This window comes from Oncorhynchus keta, chromosome 14 (assembly GCF_023373465.1).
Source record: "Oncorhynchus keta strain PuntledgeMale-10-30-2019 chromosome 14, Oket_V2, whole genome shotgun sequence".
Taxonomy (NCBI): Eukaryota; Metazoa; Chordata; class Actinopteri; order Salmoniformes; family Salmonidae; genus Oncorhynchus; species Oncorhynchus keta.
Window position 1 is genome coordinate 20,760,505 of NC_068434.1, and position 21,579 is coordinate 20,782,083.

The following is a 21,579-nucleotide window of genomic DNA, read 5'->3' on the forward strand; positions in this document are numbered from 1 at the left end:
AGCGAGGTGAGGTAAGGGAGAAGGTCTCCGGAAATGGTCTGGAGAAGAGAGGAGGGGATAGGGTCAAGCGGGCAGGTTGTTGGGCGGCCGGCCGTCACAAGACGCGAGATTTCATCTGGAGAGAGAGGGAGAAAGAGGTCAGAGCACAGGGTAGGGCAGTGTGAGCAGAACCAGCGGTGTCGTTTGACTTAGCAAACGAGGATCGGATGTCGTCGACCTTCTTTTCAAAATGGTTGACAAAGTCATCTGCAGAGAGGGAGGAGGGGGGGAGGAGGATTCAGGAGGGAGGAGAAGGTGGCAAAGAGCTTCCTAGGGTTAGAGGCAGATGCTTGGAATTTAGAGTGGTAGAAAGTAGCTTTAGCAGCAGAGACAGAGGAGGAAAATGTAGAGAGGAGGGAGTGAAAGGATGCCAGGTCCGCAGGGAGGCGAGTTTTCCTCCATTTCCGCTCGGCTGCCCGGAGCCCTGTACCTTTAGAGTAGGTGTAGGTGTAGTGGTATACAGTACCTTTAGAGTAGAGATATACAGTACCTTTAGAGTAGAGTAGGTGTAGTGGTATACAGTACCTTTAGAGTAGGTGTAGGTGTAGTGGTATACAGTACCTTTAGAGTAGAGTAGGTGTAGTGGTATACAGTACCTTTTGATTAGAGTAGGTGTAGTGGTATACAGTACCTTTAGAGTAGAGTAGGTGTAGTGGTATACAGTACCTTTTGATTAGAGTAGGTGTAGTGGTATACAGTACCTTTAGAGTAGTGTAGGTGTAGTGGTATCTAGTACCTTTCGAGTAGAGTAGGTGTAGTGGTATACAGTACCTTTAGAGTAGAGTAGGTGTAGTGGTATACAATACCTTTCGAGTAGAGTAGGTGTAGTGGTATACAGTACCTTTCGAGTAGAGTAGGTGTAGTGGTATACAGCACCTTTAGAGTAGAGTACGTGTAGTGGTATACAGTACCTTTAGATTAGAGTAGGTGTAGTGGTATACAGTACCTTTAGAGTAGTGTAGGTGTAGTGGTATACAGTACCTTTAGAGTAGAGTAGGTGTAGTGGTATCTAGTACCTTTAGAGTAGAGTATGTGTAGTGGTATACAGTACCTTTAGATTAGAGTAGGTGTAGTGGTATAAAGTACCTTTAGAGTCGAGTAGGTGTCAGGGTATACAGTACCTTTAGAGTCGAGTAGGTGTAAGGGTAGTGGTAAGCGAAGTAGCAGACATCGTCTTTGTGGTTGAAGGTCATGCTGAAGGTCATGGTGTAGTAGGACTTCCCCTTCTGACCACCTGCTGCTATCGAGCTCCTAGAGAAGTGGTTTCTAGGTAAAAGGATGTTGAGAAGTTCACAAAAGCTTGATACAGTAACATACAGAAACACATTCACATGACACCAGTATCTACGGAAGTGACCAACAAGTAACCTATTTCATGGCCCTGTTCAAATACTTAACTACAAAATGCACCCTTCCTTCCTCGCTTCCTTGAGGTAAGCACAGACCTAAACTAGCAAAAAAAAAAAAACATCCTCTCACTGTCAACTGCGTTTATTTTCAGCAAACTTAACATGTGTAAATATTTGTATGAACATAACAATATTCAACAACTGAGACATAAACTGAACAAGTTCCACAGACGTGATTAACAGAAATTGAATAATGTGTCCCTGAACAAAGGGGGGTCAAAATCAAAAGTAACAGTCAGTATCTGGTGTGGCCACCAGCTTCATTAAGTACTGCAGTGCATCTCCTCCTCATGGACAGCACCAGAATTGCCAGTTCTTGCTGTGAGATGTTACCCTACTCTTACACCAAGGCACCTGCAAGCCCCCAGACATTTCTGGGGGGAATGGCCCTATCCCTCACCCTCCAATCCAGCGGGTCCCAGACGTGCTCAATGGGATTGAGATCCGGCATTGTCATGCTGGAGGGTCATGTCAGGATGAGCCTGCAGGAAGGGTAACACATGAGGGAGAATGATGTCTTCCCTGTAACACAAAGCGTTGAGATTGCCTGCAATGACAACAAGCTCAGTCCGATTATGCTGTGAAACACCTCCCCCCATCCATGACGGACCCTCCACCCCCAAATCGATCCCGCTCCAGAGTACAGGCCTCGGTGTAACGCTCATTCCTTTGACGATAAACGCGGATCCGACCATCATCCCTGGTGAGACAAAACCGTGACTCGTCGTTGAAGAGCACTTATTGCCAGTCCTGTCTGGTCCAACGACGGTGGGTTTGTGCCCATAGGCGATGTTGCCGGAGATGTCTGGTGAGGACCTGCCTTACTACAGGCCTACAAGCCCTCAGTCCAGCATCCCTCAGCCTATTGCGGACAGTCTGAGCACTGATGAAGGGATTGTGCGTTCCTGGTGTAACTCGGGCAGTTGTTGTTGCCATCCTGTACCTGTCCCGCAGGTGTGATGTTCGGATATACCGAACCTGTGCAGGTGTTGTTACACGTGGTCTGCCACTGCGAGGACGATCAGCTGTCCGTCCTGTCTCCCTGTAGCACCGTCTTAGGCGTTTCACAGTACGAACATTGCAATTTATTGCCCTGGCCACAGCTGCAGTCCTCATGCCTCTTTGCAGCATGCCTAAGGCATGTTCACGCAGATGAGCAGGGAATCTGGGCATCTTTCAGGGTTTTTCAGAGTCAGTAGAAAGGCCTCTTTAGTGTCCTAAGTTTACATAACTGTGACCTTAATTGCCTAATGTCTGTAAGCTGTTAGTGTCTTAACAACCTTCCACAGGAGCATGTTCATTAATTGTTTATGGTTCATTGAACAAGCATGGGAAACAGTGTTTAAACCCTTTACAATGAAGATCTGTGAAGTTATTTGGATTTTTACGAATGATCTTTGAAAGACTGGGTCCTGAAAAAGGGACGTTTCTTTTTTTGCTGAGTTTATAAGTGAAAGCAAAGTTACAACCCTATTACTTTCACCACACTAATCAATTTAGATCTGGGGTTACTTCAAGGTACAGGTCGGAAGGATGCATTTCTAAAGTATTGGAACGGGGCTCATTTCTCCTGACAGGTACACTACTTGTCCGGTGGGCTGTGTGATTACTGCCTCTGCTGGCGGGGTGAGGGAGGACAGTCACACCTACTTGTAGTAACATATGTCCGTTCCGGTGCGAACCCAACGGGGCCTGCCGCTAATGGCCTCCTGTACAGAGTACATCAGAACCTGCATACCTGAAGACAGTACCAAGGAGACGTTAATACCATACACACAGAAAACTGAACTAGCATTTCTTTCGAAACACAGAAGCTTTGCCAAACATCATTGACTAAATAATGCAACAAAAATGACCAAGTCAGTGAGTCAGTCAGTCACTTACCGTAGTTGAACTGGCTGTTTGACTTTTCACAGTTGATGATGTTGAAGCGATAGGGGGCTCCCACGCGCATGCCGCTCACCTCAAAGTAGAACCACTGGTGGTAGTGGTTACTGTTGATGTCAGAGTTTAGAACCAGGTCGTACTCAAACCTGGAACACACACATATCACATCAACCTTTACGCAAACCAAATGGCCCATACATGTGGGCAAAGACGATTGAATACAACAACTACTACCTTTTTTTTTTACATTTAATTAACTCTTTACAATTGTGGGAATTGGCCTATATGGACAGGGCAAAATTAAGAAATATGAGAAGCATATGCATAACCATGGTAGCAATTGAAAAGGAACAGTTTGGAGACCGTGGGAAAATGATTAGACCAAAGGTGAGTATCAACAACAACAGTTCACCTGACAAGACTGAATCCAAATATCACACGGTTGATTTTATGTGCATTTCACATTTACTGTACTTTACCGCATTTGTTGATAACGAAATGTGAAAATACTCTGGATACATTCAGTAACATGATAAGAATATTTCTGGATAATGTGGGGAAGGTGTAACATGAGACAAAACAATGACAAGGGTTTAAGTGAGAGGAGTAACTTGTGTCTCCAAGTGGACACACACTTCTCCAACGTGTACACAGTTCTGCACTTATGACTGAAAGAGTCTTCAACTATACGGTAGTATTATTATTTGTAGCTGTGCTAGATATACCATTGAGGAACTCGAACAAGCACACTTGTAGTTGTTTTGAACACAACCCTACATCCCAACCGTCACACAATTACTGTGGTTGTTGACGCAATCCAAAACACTATAAAAATCCTGGTCAGGTGGGCATGATTTGAAAGCTAGTTCTATCGACCCCTTCCTGTGTTTGCAAACATTGCCACAAGTTAGTGGCAGAACAAGGGGAAGTTCTTATAGAACGCCTTACAGCCTCCAAGAGTCACGGGTATCTGTATCTGACGTCAGCGGGTCGTGTACTGGAAAAGGGGCTATTGCCAACATGACTAGCTAAATTACAAAATACGATATTACAGTTTTAGGCTTTCGCAAGGTAATTCAGAGAAACAGATAATTTTAGTGTGAATAGAAAGGAGTCATGTTTAAATGATCTAAATGTTGAAAGTGCGTGTGCGACGGAAAGAAACAAAATGGTGTAGTTTCAGGCCATGTGGCGGAAAGTGATGCGGGCTGGAGATGGGGGTGTGAGCAGGTGGATCTGGGAAGAGGTGATATTGGGGATGCTTATGTACATCTGTATGTTGTCGTTTGTATGTGGATGCTTTGAATTGTAAAAAATTATCACACCCAAAAAAGAAAGGAGTCCTGAGTGCATTCAGGTGCCGCAGCAAATCTTCTTCACAATACAAAACATAGACTCATTCTGTTCAGAACAACCCAGTGTATGACGCCATGTTGTCTTGTAACTAACAGACTCATTCTGTTCAGAACAACCCAGTGTATGACGCCATGTTGTCCTGTAACTAACAGACTCATTCTGTTCAGAACAACCCAGTGTATGACGCCATGTTGTCTTGTAACTAACAGACTCATTCTGTTCAGAACAACCCAGTGTATGACGCCATGTTGTCTTGTAACTAACAGACTCATTCTGTTCAGAACAACCCAGTGTATGACGCCATGTTGTCCTGTAACTAACAGACTCATTCTGTTCAGAACAACCCAGTGTATGACGCCATGTTGTCTTGGAACTAACAGACTCATTCTGTTCAGAACAACCCAGTGTATGACGCCATGTTGTCTTGTAACTAACAGACTCATTCTGTTCAGAACAACCCAGTGTATGACGCCATGTTGTCTTGGAACTAACAGACTCATTCTGTTCAGAACAACCCAGTGTATGACGCCATGTTGTCTTGTAACTAACAGACTCATTCTGTTCAGAACAACCCAGTGTATGACGCCATGTTGTCTTGTAACTAACAGACTCATTCTGTTCAGAACAACCCAGTGTATGACGCCATGTTGTCTTGTAACTAACAGACTCATTCTGTTCAGAACAACCCAGTGTATGACGCCATGTTGTCTTGTAACTAACAGACTCATTCTGTTCAGAACAACCCAGTGTATGACGCCATGTTGTCTTGGAACTAACAGACTCATTCTGTTCAGAACAACCCAGTGTATGACGCCATGTTGTCTTGGAACTAACAGACTCATTCTGTTCAGAACAACCCAGTGTATGACGCCATGTTGTCCTGTAACTAACAGACTCATTCTGTTCAGAACAACCCAGTGTATGATGCCATGTTGTCTTGTAACTAACAGACTCATTCTGTTCAGAACAACCCAGTGTATGATGCCATGTTGTCCTGTAACTAACAGACTCATTCTGTTCAGAACAACCCAGTGTATGACGCCATGTTGTCTTGTAACTAACAGACTCATTCTGATCAGAACAACCCAGTGTATGACGCCATGTTGTCTTGTAACTAACAGACTCATTCTGTTCAGAACAACCCAGTGTATGATGCCATGTTGTCCTGTAACTAACAGACTCATTCTGTTCAGAACAACCCAGTGTATGATGCCATGTTGTCTTGTAACTAACAGACTCATTCTGTTCAGAACAACCCAGTGTATGACGCCATGTTGTCCTGTAACTAACAGACTCATTCTGTTCAGAACAACCCAGTGTATGACGCCATGTTGTCTTGTAACTAACAGACTCATTCTGTTCAGAACAACCCAGTGTATGATGCCATGTTGTCTTGGAACTAACAGACTCATTCTGTTCAGAACAACCCAGTGTATGACGCCATGTTGTCCTGTAACTAACAGACTCATTCTGTTCAGAACAACCCAGTGTATGACGCCATGTTGTCTTGTAACTAATAGACTCATTCTGTTCAGAACAACCCAGTGTATGACGCCATGTTGTCTTGTAACTAACAGACTCATTCTGTTCAGAACAACCCAGTGTATGATGCCATGTTGTCTTGTAACTAACAGACTCATTCTGTTCAGAACAACCCAGTGTATGACGCCATGTTGTCTTGTAACTAACAGACTCATTCTGTTCAGAACAACCCAGTGTATGATGCCATGTTGTCTTGTAACTAACAGACTCATTCTGTTCAGAACAACCCAGTGTATGACGCCATGTTGTCTTGGAACTAACAGACTCATTCTGTTCAGAACAACCCAGTGTATGATGCCATGTTGACTTGGAACTAACAGACTCATTCTGTTCAGAACAACCCAGTGTATGACGCCATGTTGTCTTGGAACTAACAGACTCATTCTGTTCAGAACAACCCAGTGTATGACGCCATGTTGTCTTGTAACTAACAGACTCATTCTGTTCAGAACAACCCAGTGTATGACGCCATGTTGTCTTGTAACTAACAGACTCATTCTGTTCAGAACAACCCAGTGTATGACGCCATGTTGTCCTGTAACTAACAGACTCATTCTGTTCAGAACAACCCAGTGTATGACGCCATGTTGTCTTGTAACTAACAGACTCATTCTGTTCAGAACAACCCAGTGTATGATGCCATGTTGTCTTGTAACTAACAGACTCATTCTGTTCAGAACAACCCAGTGTATGACGCCATGTTGTCTTGGAACTAACAGACTCATTCTGATCAGAACAACCCAGTGTATGACGCCATGTTGTCTTGGAACTAACAGACTCATTCTGTTCAGAACAACCCAGTGTATGACGCCATGTTGTCTTGGAACTAACAGACTCATTCTGTTCAGAACAACCCAGTGTATGACGCCATGTTGTCCTGTAACTAACAGACTCATTCTGTTCAGAACAACCCAGTGTATGACGCCATGTTGTCTTGTAACTAACAGACTCATTCTGTTCAGAACAACCCAGTGTATGATGCCATGTTGTCTTGTAACTAACAGACTCATTCTGTTCAGAACAACCCAGTGTATGATGCCATGTTGTCTTGTAACTAACAGACTCATTCTGTTCAGAACAACCCAGTGTATGATGCCATGTTGTCTTGTAACTAACAGACTCATTCTGTTCAGAACAACCCAGTGTATGACGCCATGTTGTCTTGTAACTAACAGACTCATTCTGTTCAGAACAACCCAGTGTATGATGCCATGTTGTCTTGTAACTAACAGACTCATTCTGTTCAGAACAACCCAGTGTATGATGCCATGTTGTCTTGTAACTAACAGACTCATTCTGTTCAGAACAACCCAGTGTATGACGCCATGTTGTCTTGTAACTAACAGACTCATTCTGTTCAGAACAACCCAGTGTATGACGCCATGTTGTCTTGTAACTAACAGACTCATTCTGTTCAGAACAACCCAGTGTATGATGCCATGTTGTCTTGTAACTAACAGACTCATTCTGTTCAGAACAACCCAGTGTATGATGCCATGTTGTCTTGTAACTAACAGACTCATTCTGTTCAGAACAACCCAGTGTATGACGCCATGTTGTCCTGTAACTAACAGACTCATTCTGTTCAGAACAACCCAGTGTATGACGCCATGTTGTCTTGTAACTAACAGACTCATTCTGTTCAGAACAACCCAGTGTATGATGCCATGTTGTCTTGGAACTAACAGACTCATTCTGTTCAGAACAACCCAGTGTATGACGCCATGTTGTCCTGTAACTAACAGACTCATTCTGTTCAGAACAACCCAGTGTATGACGCCATGTTGTCTTGTAACTAACAGACTCATTCTGTTCAGAACAACCCAGTGTATGACGCCATGTTGTCTTGTAACTAACAGACTCATTCTGTTCAGAACAACCCAGTGTATGATGCCATGTTGTCTTGTAACTAACAGACTCATTCTGTTCAGAACAACCCAGTGTATGACGCCATGTTGTCTTGTAACTAACAGACTCATTCTGTTCAGAACAACCCAGTGTATGATGCCATGTTGTCTTGTAACTAACAGACTCATTCTGTTCAGAACAACCCAGTGTATGATGCCATGTTGTCTTGGAACTAACAGACTCATTCTGTTCAGAACAACCCAGTGTATGATGCCATGTTGTCTTGGAACTAACAGACTCATTCTGTTCAGAACAACCCAGTGTATGACGCCATGTTGTCTTGTAACTAACAGACTCATTCTGTTCAGAACAACCCAGTGTATGACGCCATGTTGTCTTGTAACTAACAGACTCATTCTGTTCAGAACAACCCAGTGTATGACGCCATGTTGTCTTGTAACTAACAGACTCATTCTGTTCAGAACAACCCAGTGTATGATGCCATGTTGTCTTGTAACTAACAGACTCATTCTGTTCAGAACAACCCAGTGTATGACGCCATGTTGTCTTGTAACTAACAGACTCATTCTGTTCAGAACAACCCAGTGTATGATGCCATGTTGTCTTGTAACTAACAGACTCATTCTGTTCAGAACAACCCAGTGTATGACGCCATGTTGTCTTGGAACTAACAGACTCATTCTGATCAGAACAACCCAGTGTATGACGCCATGTTGTCTTGGAACTAACAGACTCATTCTGTTCAGAACAACCCAGTGTATGACGCCATGTTGTCTTGGAACTAACAGACTCATTCTGTTCAGAACAACCCAGTGTATGACGCCATGTTGTCCTGTAACTAACAGACTCATTCTGTTCAGAACAACCCAGTGTATGACGCCATGTTGTCTTGGAACTAACAGACTCATTCTGTTCAGAACAACCCAGTGTATGATGCCATGTTGTCTTGGAACTAACAGACTCATTCTGTTCAGAACAACCCAGTGTATGACGCCATGTTGTCTTGGAACTAACAGACTCATTCTGTTCAGAACAACCCAGTGTATGACGCCATGTTGTATTGTAACTAACAGACTCATTCTGTTCAGAACAACCCAGTGTATGACGCCATGTTGTCCTGTAACTAACAGACTCATTCTGTTCAGAACAACCCAGTGTATGACGCCATGTTGTCTTGTAACTAACAGACTCATTCTGTTCAGAACAACCCAGTGTATGATGCCATGTTGTCCTGTAACTAACAGACTCATTATGTTCAGAACAACCCAGTGTATGACGCCATGTTGTCTTGTAACTAACAGACTCATTCTGTTCAGAACAACCCAGTGTATGACGCCATGTTGTCTTGTAACTAACAGACTCATTCTCTTCAGAACAACCCAGTGTATGACGCCATGTTGTCTTGTAACTAACAGACTCATTCTGTTCAGAACAACCCAGTGTATGATGCCATGTTGTCCTGTAACTAACAGACTCATTCTGTTCAGAACAACCCAGTGTATGACGCCATGTTGTCTTGTAACTAACAGACTCATTCTGTTCAGAACAACCCAGTGTATGATGCCATGTTGTCTTGTAACTAACAGACTCATTCTGTTCAGAACAACCCAGTGTATGACGCCATGTTGTCCTGTAACTAACAGACTCATTCTGTTCAGAACAACCCAGTGTATGACGCCATGTTGTCTTGTAACTAACAGACTCATTCTGTTCAGAACAACCCAGTGTATGACGCCATGTTGTCTTGTAACTAACAGACTCATTCTGTTCAGAACAACCCAGTGTATGATGCCATGTTGTCTTGTAACTAACAGACTCATTCTGTTCAGAACAACCCAGTGTATGACGCCATGTTGTCTTGTAACTAACAGACTCATTCTGTTCAGAACAACCCAGTGTATGATGCCATGTTGTCTTGTAACTAACAGACTCATTCTGTTCAGAACAACCCAGTGTATGACGCCATGTTGTCTTGGAACTAACAGACTCATTCTGTTCAGAACAACCCAGTGTATGACGCCATGTTGTCTTGTAACTAACAGACTCATTCTGTTCAGAACAACCCAGTGTATGACGCCATGTTGTCTTGTAACTAACAGACTCATTCTGTTCAGAACAACCCAGTGTATGACGCCATGTTGTCTTGTAACTAACAGACTCATTCTGTTCAGAACAACCCAGTGTATGACGCCATGTTGTCTTGTAACTAACAGACTCATTCTGTTCAGAACAACCCAGTGTATGACGCCATGTTGTCTTGTAACTAACAGACTCATTCTGTTCAGAACAACCCAGTGTATGATGCCATGTTGTCTTGTAACTAACAGACTCATTCTGTTCAGAACAACCCAGTGTATGACGCCATGTTGTCTTGGAACTAACAGACTCATTCTGTTCAGAACAACCCAGTGTATGACGCCATGTTGTCTTGTAACTAACAGACTCATTCTGTTCAGAACAACCCAGTGTATGACGCCATGTTGTCTTGGAACTAACAGACTCATTCTGTTCAGAACAACCCAGTGTATGACGCCATGTTGTCCTGTAACTAACAGACTCATTCTGTTCAGAACAACCCAGTGTATGACGCCATGTTGTCTTGGAACTAACAGACTCATTCTGTTCAGAACAACCCAGTGTATGATGCCATGTTGTCTTGGAACTAACAGACTCATTCTGTTCAGAACAACCCAGTGTATGATGCCATGTTGTCTTGGAACTAACAGACTCATTCTGTTCAGAACAACCCAGTGTATGATGCCATGTTGTCTTGGAACTAACAGACTCATTCTGTTCAGAACAACCCAGTGTATGACGCCATGTTGTCCTGTAACTAACAGACTCATTCTGTTCAGAACAACCCAGTGTATGACGCCATGTTGTCTTGTAACTAACAGACTCATTCTGTTCAGAACAACCCAGTGTATGATGCCATGTTGTCCTGTAACTAACAGACTCATTCTGTTCAGAACAACCCAGTGTATGACGCCATGTTGTCTTGTAACTAACAGACTCATTCTGTTCAGAACAACCCAGTGTATGACGCCATGTTGTCTTGTAACTAACAGACTCATTCTGTTCAGAACAACCCAGTGTATGATGCCATGTTGTCTTGTAACTAACAGACTCATTCTGTTCAGAACAACCCAGTGTATGACGCCATGTTGTCCTGTAACTAACAGACTCATTCTGTTCAGAACAACCCAGTGTATGACGCCATGTTGTCTTGTAACTAACAGACTCATTCTGTTCAGAACAACCCAGTGTATGATGCCATGTTGTCTTGTAACTAACAGACTCATTCTGTTCAGAACAACCCAGTGTATGACGCCATGTTGTCCTGTAACTAACAGACTCATTCTGTTCAGAACAACCCAGTGTATGACGCCATGTTGTCTTGTAACTAACAGACTCATTCTGTTCAGAACAACCCAGTGTATGATGCCATGTTGTCTTGTAACTAACAGACTCATTCTGTTCAGAACAACCCAGTGTATGACGCCATGTTGTCTTGGAACTAACAGACTCATTCTGTTCAGAACAACCCAGTGTATGATGCCATGTTGTCCTGTAACTAACAGACTCATTCTGTTCAGAACAACCCAGTGTATGACGCCATGTTGTCTTGTAACTAACAGACTCATTCTGTTCAGAACAACCCAGTGTATGACGCCATGTTGTCCTGTAACTAACAGACTCATTCTGTTCAGAACAACCCAGTGTATGACGCCATGTTGTCTTGTAACTAACAGACTCATTCTGTTCAGAACAACCCAGTGTATGATGCCATGTTGTCTTGTAACTAACAGACTCATTCTGTTCAGAACAACCCAGTGTATGACGCCATGTTGTCTTGTAACTAACAGACTCATTCTGATCAGAACAACCCAGTGTATGATGCCATGTTGTCTTGTAACTAACAGACTCATTCTGTTCAGAACAACCCAGTGTATGACGCCATGTTGTCTTGTAACTAACAGACTCATTCTGTTCAGAACAACCCAGTGTATGATGCCATGTTGTCTTGTAACTAACAGACTCATTCTGTTCAGAACAACCCAGTGTATGACGCCATGTTGTCTTGTAACTAACAGACTCATTCTGTTCAGAACAACCCAGTGTATGATGCCATGTTGTCTTGTAACTAACAGACTCATTCTGTTCAGAACAACCCAGTGTATGATGCCATGTTGTCCTGTAACTAACAGACTCATTCTGTTCAGAACAACCCAGTGTATGACGCCATGTTGTCTTGTAACTAACAGACTCATTCTGTTCAGAACAACCCAGTGTATGATGCCATGTTGTCCTGTAACTAACAGACTCATTCTGTTCAGAACAACCCAGTGTATGATGCCATGTTGTCCTGTAACTAACAGACTCATTCTGTTCAGAACAACCCAGTGTATGACGCCATGTTGTCTTGTAACTAACAGACTCATTCTGTTCAGAACAACCCAGTGTATGATGCCATGTTGTCCTGTAACTAACAGACTCATTCTGTTCAGAACAACCCAGTGTATGATGCCATGTTGTCCTGTAACTAACAGACTCATTCTGTTCAGAACAACCCAGTGTATGATGCCATGTTGTCCTGTAACTAACAGACTCATTCTGTTCAGAACAACCCAGTGTATGACGCCATGTTGTCTTGTAACTAACAGACTCATTCTGTTCAGAACAACCCAGTGTATGACGCCATGTTGTCTTGTAACTAACAGACTCATTCTGTTCAGAACAACCCAGTGTATGACGCCATGTTGTCTTGTAACTAACAGACTCATTCTGTTCAGAACAACCCAGTGTATGACGCCATGTTGTCTTGTAACTAACAGACTCATTCTGTTCAGAACAACCCAGTGTATGACGCCATGTTGTCTTGTAACTAACAGACTCATTCTGTTCAGAACAACCCAGTGTATGACGCCATGTTGTCTTGTAACTAACAGACTCATTCTGTTCAGAACAACCCAGTGTATGACGCCATGTTGTCTTGTAACTAACAGACTCATTCTGTTCAGAACAACCCAGTGTATGACGCCATGTTGTCTTGTAACTAACAGACTCATTCTGTTCAGAACAACCCAGTGTATGACGCCATGTTGTCCTGTAACTAACAGACTCATTCTGTTCAGAACAACCCAGTGTATGACGCCATGTTGTCCTGTAACTAACAGACTCATTCTGTTCAGAACAACCCAGTGTATGACGCCATGTTGTCTTGTAACTAACAGACTCATTCTGTTCAGAACAACCCAGTGTATGACGCCATGTTGTCTTGTAACTAACAGACTCATTCTGTTCAGAACAACCCAGTGTATGACGCCATGTTGTCTTGTAACTAACAGACTCATTCTGTTCAGAACAACCCAGTTTATAACGCCATGTTGTCTTGTAACTAACATAGACTCATTTTGGACTCATGGGTGTTTGGCTTGCGTCTCATCTTTCAAAATACATAGTCATCTTAATTTACAGCATTTCCCCTCTCTCTGACAACAAAAAAATGAGCAAAGGTTTCCCAATTAGCATGAGTGATCAGAGAATCATCTTGTCGTGCTCGTTGCTCAAGTTCAGAATGGCTGTCAGTGAAAACCCACACTGTGAAGCGCAGAGCCAGAGTTCTGGAAACGCTAGACCCCAGTGTAATGACAACCACTACGTTCAAACTTATTAGTGTCCAAATCTGCCTTTTTGAACCCGTATACAGGTATGACTAAACGGTCTACATTAATTTTAATTTTTTAAATTTTATCCCAGTTTATGTAACAATGGGACACAACACTCACTTTCTGACTTGAACTGCTTTCCTCAGGTTGCCAGACTCAAACTGAGAGTTGAACTTCAGAGATTCGCCGACGTCAACCACTGGACAACTGAAACACACAGGGCCCACACTGTGAGACACACACACACACACACACACACACTTCCCTGGACAGACGATGGTGCTCACCTCTGTATGTCCAAGTCGTAGACCACCTTATCCAGGATGTCTTTGGGGTGGATCAGCCTCTCAATGTCCTGGAAGATCTTAGTCCTGAAGGGGGGCAGAGGACTGAGTGTCATCATCACACAACAGTAGCAGTAAGACAATGGGGGGGAGGGGGCAGTCATATAGATCCTAGATCAGTGTCTAGGGGTCTCACCTCTGCACGCCGTAGACCCTCTCCAGGATGTGTTCTCGGGAGGTGGGCGCCACGTGGCCAAAGTAGTCTGGGTAGGCCACCCCAGAAAACTGTGGCACAGAGCTTGTGCTCTGCACCATCTCCACGTACAGGTCAGGGTCGTGGAGTGGCAGGAGCAAGGCCGTGTCTGGCACATGCAGCACTACCTCCTCGCTGCTCTCCTCCTCCTCAGCCCAGTCCTCCGCTAACATCTCACCTTCTCCCCCCAGTCGGGCAGCCACACACCCAGCCAGTATTGGGGGCTGTCTTTTGTGCTTGTTGCCCCCTCCTCCTCCCCCCACCTGAGGTCCAGCCCCATCCAGGGCCACCCGCTCCAGTCCCTGCACCAGCTCCTGCTCCAGCCCCGCCCCGGGGTGGGGTCGGCTGTGGGTGTGGTCACCGCAGCCATCTTGGTCCTTGGTGATGTTGATGGTGTCAAGGTCCAGGGCAGGGACTGGGGCCGGATGGGGGCACTCCCCCTGAAGGGGGGCAGCAGTGGGGTTTTTCGGGGGCAGGGCCTGGGCGGTGGGAACGATGATTGGGCGGTGAGACTTGGGAGCTGCTGGGGTGGCCGTCACACCTTTCTTTGGGTTGTCAAAGTTAAACACCTGCATAGACACAAAGGAAATTGGACTTCAGGCAGCTTTCTGATCACTTACCACAGTGTGGTCCCCAGGTTAAAAACACACTTCTGTAAGTTTTAAGATGGAATGTTGAAAATTTGGGGGGCAGGTAGCCTCGAGGTTAGCGTGTTGGGCCAGGAACCAAAAGGTCACTGGTTCAATACCCAATTGCTTCAGGGGTACTGGACAATGGGGTCACTGGCAGTCACACTAGTACAAGTGTATACCGGAAATATAAAAACATCCCCAAAAATTATATTATTAAACCAAAGACACAAAGGTGTACTGCATTACCTGGAAATCCTCTGAGAGCTCCATAAAGAATCTCTCATAGATCTTCAGCTCTTCAAACGGCCTGCTATGGGTCTCTTTGGGTCTCAGTTTATTGATGTCCGTTTCTATGTCATCATTCTGCAGAGGGGAAAACATCATCATCAAACACCTGAAAAAGAAGGAACAGGATCCCAATAGAAAACCCTGTATTAGATTGTTTTTACTTCAACCAGAGAGAGAGAGAGAGAGAGAGTCAACCCACAGACAGGCAGAAAGAGAGAGTCAACCCACAGACAGGCAGAGAGAGAGAGAGAGAGAGAGAGAGAGAGAGAGAGAGAGAGAGAGAGAGAGAGAGAGAGAGAGAGAGAGAGAGTCAACCCACAGACAGGCAGAGAGAGAGAGAGAGAGAGAGAGAGAGAGAGAGAGAAGAGAGAGAGAGAGAGAGAGAGAGAGAGAGAGAGAGACAACCCACAGACAGGCAGAGAGAGAGAGAGAGAGAGAGAGAGAGAGAACAACCCACAGACAGGAGAGAGAGAGAGAGAGAGAGAGAGACAACCCACAGACAGGCTTAGAGAGAGAGAGAGAGAGAGAGGGAGAGAGAGACAACCCACAGACAGGCAGAGAGAGAGAGAGAGAGAGAGAGAGAGAGAGAGAGAGAGAGCAGAGAGAGACAACCCACAGACAGGCAGAGAGAGAGAGAGAGAGAGAGACAGAGAGAGAGAGAGACAACCCACAGACAGACAGGCAGAGAGAGAGAGAGAGAGAGAGAGAGAGAGAGAGAGACAACCCACAGACAGGCAGAGAGAGAGAGAGAGAGAGAGAGAGAGAGAGAGAGAGAGAGAGAGAGAGACAACCCACAGACAGGCAGAGAGAGAGAGAGAGAGAGAGAGACAGAGAGAGAGAGAGAGACAACCCACAGACAGACAGGCAGAGAGAGAGAGAGAGAGAGAGAGAGAGAGAGAGAGAGAGAGAGAGAGAGAGAGAGAGAGAGACAACCCACAGACAGGCAGAGAGAGAGAGAGAGAGAGAGAGAGAGAGAGAGAGAGAGAGAGAGAGAGAGAGAGAGAGAGACAACCCACAGACAGGCAGAGAGAGACAGAGAGAGAGAGAGACAACCCACAGACAGGCGGAGAGAGAGAGAGAGAGAGAGAGAGAGAGACAACCCACAGACAGGCAGAGAGAGAGAGAGAGAGAGAGAGAGAGAGAGAGAGAGAGAGAGAGAGAGAGAGAGAGAGAGAGAGAGAGAGAGAGAGAGAGACAACCCACAGACAGGCAGAGAGAGAGAGAGAGAGAGAGAGAGAGAGAGAGAGAGAGAGACAACCCACAGACAGGCAGAGAGAGAGAGAGAGAGAGAGACAGAGAGAGAGAGAGACAACCCACAGACAGACAGGCAGAGAGAGAGAGAGAGAGACAACCCACAGACAGGCAGAGAGAGAGAGAGAGAGAGAGAGAGAGAGAGAGAGAGAGAGACAACCCACAGACAGGCAGAGAGAGAGAGAGAGAGAGACAGAGAGAGAGAGAGAGAGAGAGACAACCCACAGACAGACAGGCAGAGAGAGAGAGAGAGAGAGAGAGAGAGAGAGAGAGAGAGAGACAACCCACAGACAGGCAGAGAGAGAGAGAGAGAGAGAGAGAGAGAGAGAGAGAGAGAGAGAGAGAGAGAGACAACCCACAGACAGGCAGAGAGAGAGAGAGAGAGAGAGAGAGAGAGAGAGAGAGAGAGAGAGAGCAGCTGTGGTTGTGGTCAGTATATATGTTTGCATATTACGTCTGTCAGTCTGGTCACTGCAGTGTAACCTTTTTTGTGGTCATTCTGAGGTCAGTCAAACAAGGTGCGGTTTAAATTAAAAGGCTGTGGTCATGGTCACTGTACCCCAGCGTGGTGGTCCTTCTCCTCCACCTCGTTCTCCATGTCGTTCTCAGCCTCTGCATCCTCATTATTGTCACTCTCGTCCACCACATCATCCACTGGCAAGCACACACAGGGAAACAGGCAGGGTTAGCACCAATTCCATTTCTAATGAGTCAGGCCAGGAAGTAAAACATACATTATAGTTTACTTTCAGTTTACTTCCTGAATTGAGCCCAAGATTAAGGCGTAACCTGACTGGTTACAGGGAGTAGCGTTTCCAAAAAACAAAGACAATCTTAAGTCCATTAGTAAGCAAAGGATGAACAATGATCAATGCTTAGTTAAATAAAGGGTTAAATAACATTTAAAAATGCTAAAGATGATATTTCTGATTTCTGATTGGTTGGTTGGATTGTGCACTAGAGAAAGGTGACTGAGAATAAGTAGCCAGGAGTGAGATGAGAGAGAGCTCGTGTCTTGATTGGCTTGTTGAGTGAGGTGACGTCAATGAACAACTAAGTAGTGTGAAAGTTCACGAGTTACAGATCCTTGATGTAGGACAGGGTGTATTATACTGTTAGCAGTGTGACAGACTGAGGAGTTTGAGAGTCAGTAGTGGTTAGGCTGCTGCTATTTATTGTGACAAGTCTTACCCCATGGGGGCTTGGTGTAGAACTGGTAAATGGGTCCTCCTGAAATGGACGTGTGGAGCGTGAGAGTTAACTGTGTGCAATGACCATTGGGGTGATTTAAGTGGCTCGCAAGTATTGTGAGTGTAGAATGTGTGTGTCTGTGTGTGAGCCTCACTCCCCAGTGGCTGGTTGTAGAGCTGAGCGACTGGCCCTCCTGCAGGTACACGAAGCAGCTGGTGGTGGAAGACACTCTTGATGGTGGGCAGAGGGAGGCGGTTCTTGGGGAAGCACTTCCTCATGATGAGGCTGGAGGTGTTGATCAGAGGGTCCAGAGTCCTCACTGGCAGGCACTCCTAAAAACAACACATCACCATCATTAATATTAATATTCACCATCATCACCACCATAACCATCCGTTTTGGTGTAATGTAAAAGGCGAGACAGCATTGGGGATAAAGCTAGGAACATAGAGGGTGGCTGAGACTGAGCTCAGGTTTTGGTAATGTTGTCACCCTACTCACAGTGGAGGTGTTATAGAGGATCCTCATCCCGTCAGCGTCGATGAAGGCCTTGCGGCCCAGCTTGATGTTGGTGATGTTCTTTAGGCAGCCCAGGATGCCCTTGCGGATGAGTATGTGGCGGTGGCGCGTGTCGTTGCGGTGCCAATCCTGATAGATGTACAGCAGGACGGGCACATGGACCACCGCCCGCTGGGCGTTCGTCTCTGAGGGAGGGAGGGAGGGAGGGAGGGAGGGAGGGAGAGAAGAATGAGTGAGGAAGTGGGCAAGGGAAGGATGTAAGGAGAGACGGGGAGGGAGGGGGAGAGGAATGGAGAGAGAGAGAGACTGGTTGATAATAGCCACTGACAATAGCACTGTTATTGAAGAACCATGACAGGACATTGTCCTAAACTGCAGAGCGAGAGAACGGGGGAAGAGAGAGAGACACTTACTGGATTTGAGCAAGGCCCCCAGTGTGTCCAGGGATACTCTGTTGAGTAAAAGACAGCCAGAGAAGGGTCAAAAACAGCAGCACCCACACCATTCATCCTCAACACATACCCACAACACTTACTTCAGCAGACTGGTGTTCTTTTTGCTGTAGGGTCCAATGATTTTGAACATGAGCTCCACCACTCCATTCTTCCCCAGGGACACAGCATTCACAGCTGAAGGCAGACAAACCTCAATGCCCTCAACAATACCACCAGACAGTAGTTGACTGTAGTTGAAGTCATACTACAATAGGCTGGGTTTGTAACTGTCAGATGTATGGTTCCTATGGCAACAGCAGGTTGGGTTAGTAACTGTCAGTCAGATGAATGGTTCCTACAGTATGTAAGGTCAGACTCACTGTTGGAGGAGTAGACCTGTAGAACCAGCAGACAGGGCAGCAGTAGCTTGTAGTTCTGCAGGTTTTGTTTGAGCAGGTTCACAGTGACGTTCAGAGCTCCGTTCAGACGGGCTTTAACACCAAACTTCCTGTCTGGAGAAAGACAGACGTGAAGGGGTGTACATGCTAAAATTGGTATGGATTTAGTTTATGGTAGAAGTTTGAATGACAATGTTGGGGCTCCTGGTACAGCGATAGAGTACCTTAACATACAGAGTGTGTGTTACCTTTTGGTCCAACCTTGGCCAGGACTGAGTGGAGCTGCAGCATGACCTCCTCACTTGGGGGAGACTCTTTACTGGCACTGATGACCAGCTGCAGCAAGATGCCTGTGCCACCCTTGGACACAAACACACCAATCCTGCGACCCCCACCTGGGATAGAGAGAGAGAGAGACACACACACACACACACACACACACATTACTACAGCCTCCACAAATTGATCAATCACCATTTACATTTTCCCAAGTCAAATGATCCCCATCAGTTTCCACAAAACCAACCTATCAGTTCAGCTGTTATTGAGCAGAGTTCACACAAACCATGTGAGAAAATCTAGTCTGATCTCAACTGGATTCCATTGGTCTGGCAGTGTGACCGGGGAAAAAAAGATAACGAACAAAATCCTGTTTACATTTTTTTGAAAGATTCTTGATCAGTCTTTTTTTTTTTTGATCAGATTTTGTGTGAACAGGTTCCAAATTTCTACAACTTGACAATCTACACCAGTTGAAATCAGTCTACATTTTCTTAGATGGTCTGCGTGAAAACAAAACCTACCCAATCAAAGCACTGTTTCCACCCAAGACAATTGACACTTGTCAAATCAGAGATCAGGACACTCAAACAGAACACCGTTTGCCCCCATTACCCAATTACAGAGCGGTTACCACTTACCCACGGTTAACAGCTCATTCAGAATGTACAAAATGTTCAGGATAGATTGCAGATCCTGTGTGTTCTATCAAAAACAGAGAGCATGCTGGGTATTACCAACACACTCAATAACACGTGAGCATGGACAAACACATTTGTATGTGCACACACAGACAGACACACAGCCATTCATGCACACACCACCAAATCTCCACATACACACAAACCGTCTCACTTAGGTTTCAGTCTCTACAAATAGTAATGGCTTTTCCCCAACTCATAAATTGATCTGTCATCAAGTGGTATATAAAGACATAGGGAGATATAACTAGACAGGGAAATTTAGAAGCCATTGCCAAAACCAAGTGTGTGCTATGTAAACTGCATCTCGGGAGGACAATTATTTCCAATACTTTTAGGATACCATGATCTTGATAGTAGGGCTGGGCGATATGGCCAAAATATTATATCATGGTATTTTTTTTTTTTAATGGACGGTATGATGGTATTTTTAGTTTTTGAATAATAAAAGTTGAACATTTGCTTTATGAGTAGTGAGTGATCCTAGGGTGGTGACACATACATTCTAAGTGATATCAATGAGTCTTTCTCCATTCTGATTGTTATATACTGTTCAATTCAACTTCAACCAAAACAAATTACAGCACTTTTATCATTTCTGCAGTGGTGGAAAAATACCCGATTGTCATACTTGAGTAAAAATAAAGATACGTTAATAGAAAATGACTCAAGTAAAAGTCACCCAGTAAAATACTACTTGAGTAAATATCTAAAAGTATTTGGCTTTAAATATACTTAAGTATCAAAAGTAAAAGTATAAATAATTTCAAATTCCTTATATTAAGCAAACCAGACAGCACAATGTTCTTGTTTTTTTTAAATTTACGGATAGCCAGGCACACACTCCAACACTAAGAAATCATTTACAAACAACGCATTTGTATTTAGTGAGTCCTCAGAGGCAGTAGATGACCAGGGATGTTCTCTTGACAAGTGTGTGAATTGGACCATTTTCCTGTCCCACTAAGCATTCAAAATGCAATGAGTACTTTTAGGAGTCAGGAGAACTGGTCAAAATCATGTAAAAAGTACAGTATTTTCTTTAGGAATGTAGTGAAGTAAAAGTTGTCAAAAATAAAAAATAGTAAAGTACAGATACCAAAAAAAACAACTTAAGTAAAAAATACTTTCAAATACTATTTAAGTCTTTACACCACTATTCAATTGAGATAACTTCCGCAATGCCACGTAGGGCTGCACTATATAGGCAAATAATCTAGGACTTATTTTTAACCAAATGTTGCAATTGCGATTTGACTTGTGAATTAGGGAAAAACTATTGAAATCATGGAAATAGAATGACTATTTTGAATACAGTGTCGTTTGAATACAGTGTCGTTTGAATACAGGCACTTTGAATACAGTGTCGTTTGAATACAGGCACTTTGAATACAGTGTCGTTTGAATACAGGCACTTTGAATACAGTGTCGTTTGAATACAGTGTCGTTTGAATACAGGCACTTTGAATACAGTGTCGTTTGAATACAGTGTCGTTTGAATACAGTGTCGTTTGAATACAGTGTCGTTTGAATACAGTGTCGTTTGAATACAGTGTCGTTTGAATACAGGCACTTTGA

General features: G+C 44.3%; 1 protein-coding gene across 7 annotated transcripts in view; it reads right to left on the reverse strand.

The window, feature by feature from the left end:
• agtpbp1 (ATP/GTP binding carboxypeptidase 1) overlaps positions 1-21,579 on the reverse strand; it is a 58,762-nt gene that overhangs the window by 18,184 nt on the left and 18,999 nt on the right. For 6 of the 7 annotated variants that reach the window (XM_052461271.1, XM_052461272.1, XM_052461269.1 and 3 more), the window contains 16 exons: positions 19,942-20,005; positions 19,270-19,416; positions 19,004-19,135; positions 18,725-18,818; positions 18,603-18,640; positions 18,172-18,374; positions 17,825-18,002; positions 17,671-17,709; positions 17,039-17,133; positions 15,187-15,303; positions 14,252-14,877; positions 14,059-14,142; positions 13,892-13,978; positions 3,333-3,481; positions 3,099-3,186; positions 1,161-1,305 (listed from right to left, as the gene is read on the reverse strand). In XM_052461271.1, coding sequence (XP_052317231.1) covers positions 1,161-1,305; positions 3,099-3,186; positions 3,333-3,481; positions 13,892-13,978; positions 14,059-14,142; positions 14,252-14,877; positions 15,187-15,303; positions 17,039-17,133; positions 17,671-17,709; positions 17,825-18,002; positions 18,172-18,374; positions 18,603-18,640; positions 18,725-18,818; positions 19,004-19,135; positions 19,270-19,416; positions 19,942-20,005 — 2,286 coding nt within the window. The remainder of the gene's footprint in view (positions 1-1,160; positions 1,306-3,098; positions 3,187-3,332; positions 3,482-13,891; positions 13,979-14,058; positions 14,143-14,251; positions 14,878-15,186; positions 15,304-17,038; positions 17,134-17,670; positions 17,710-17,824; positions 18,003-18,171; positions 18,375-18,602; positions 18,641-18,724; positions 18,819-19,003; positions 19,136-19,269; positions 19,417-19,941; positions 20,006-21,579) is intronic. The other variant, XM_035785011.2, reaches the window with a different exon arrangement.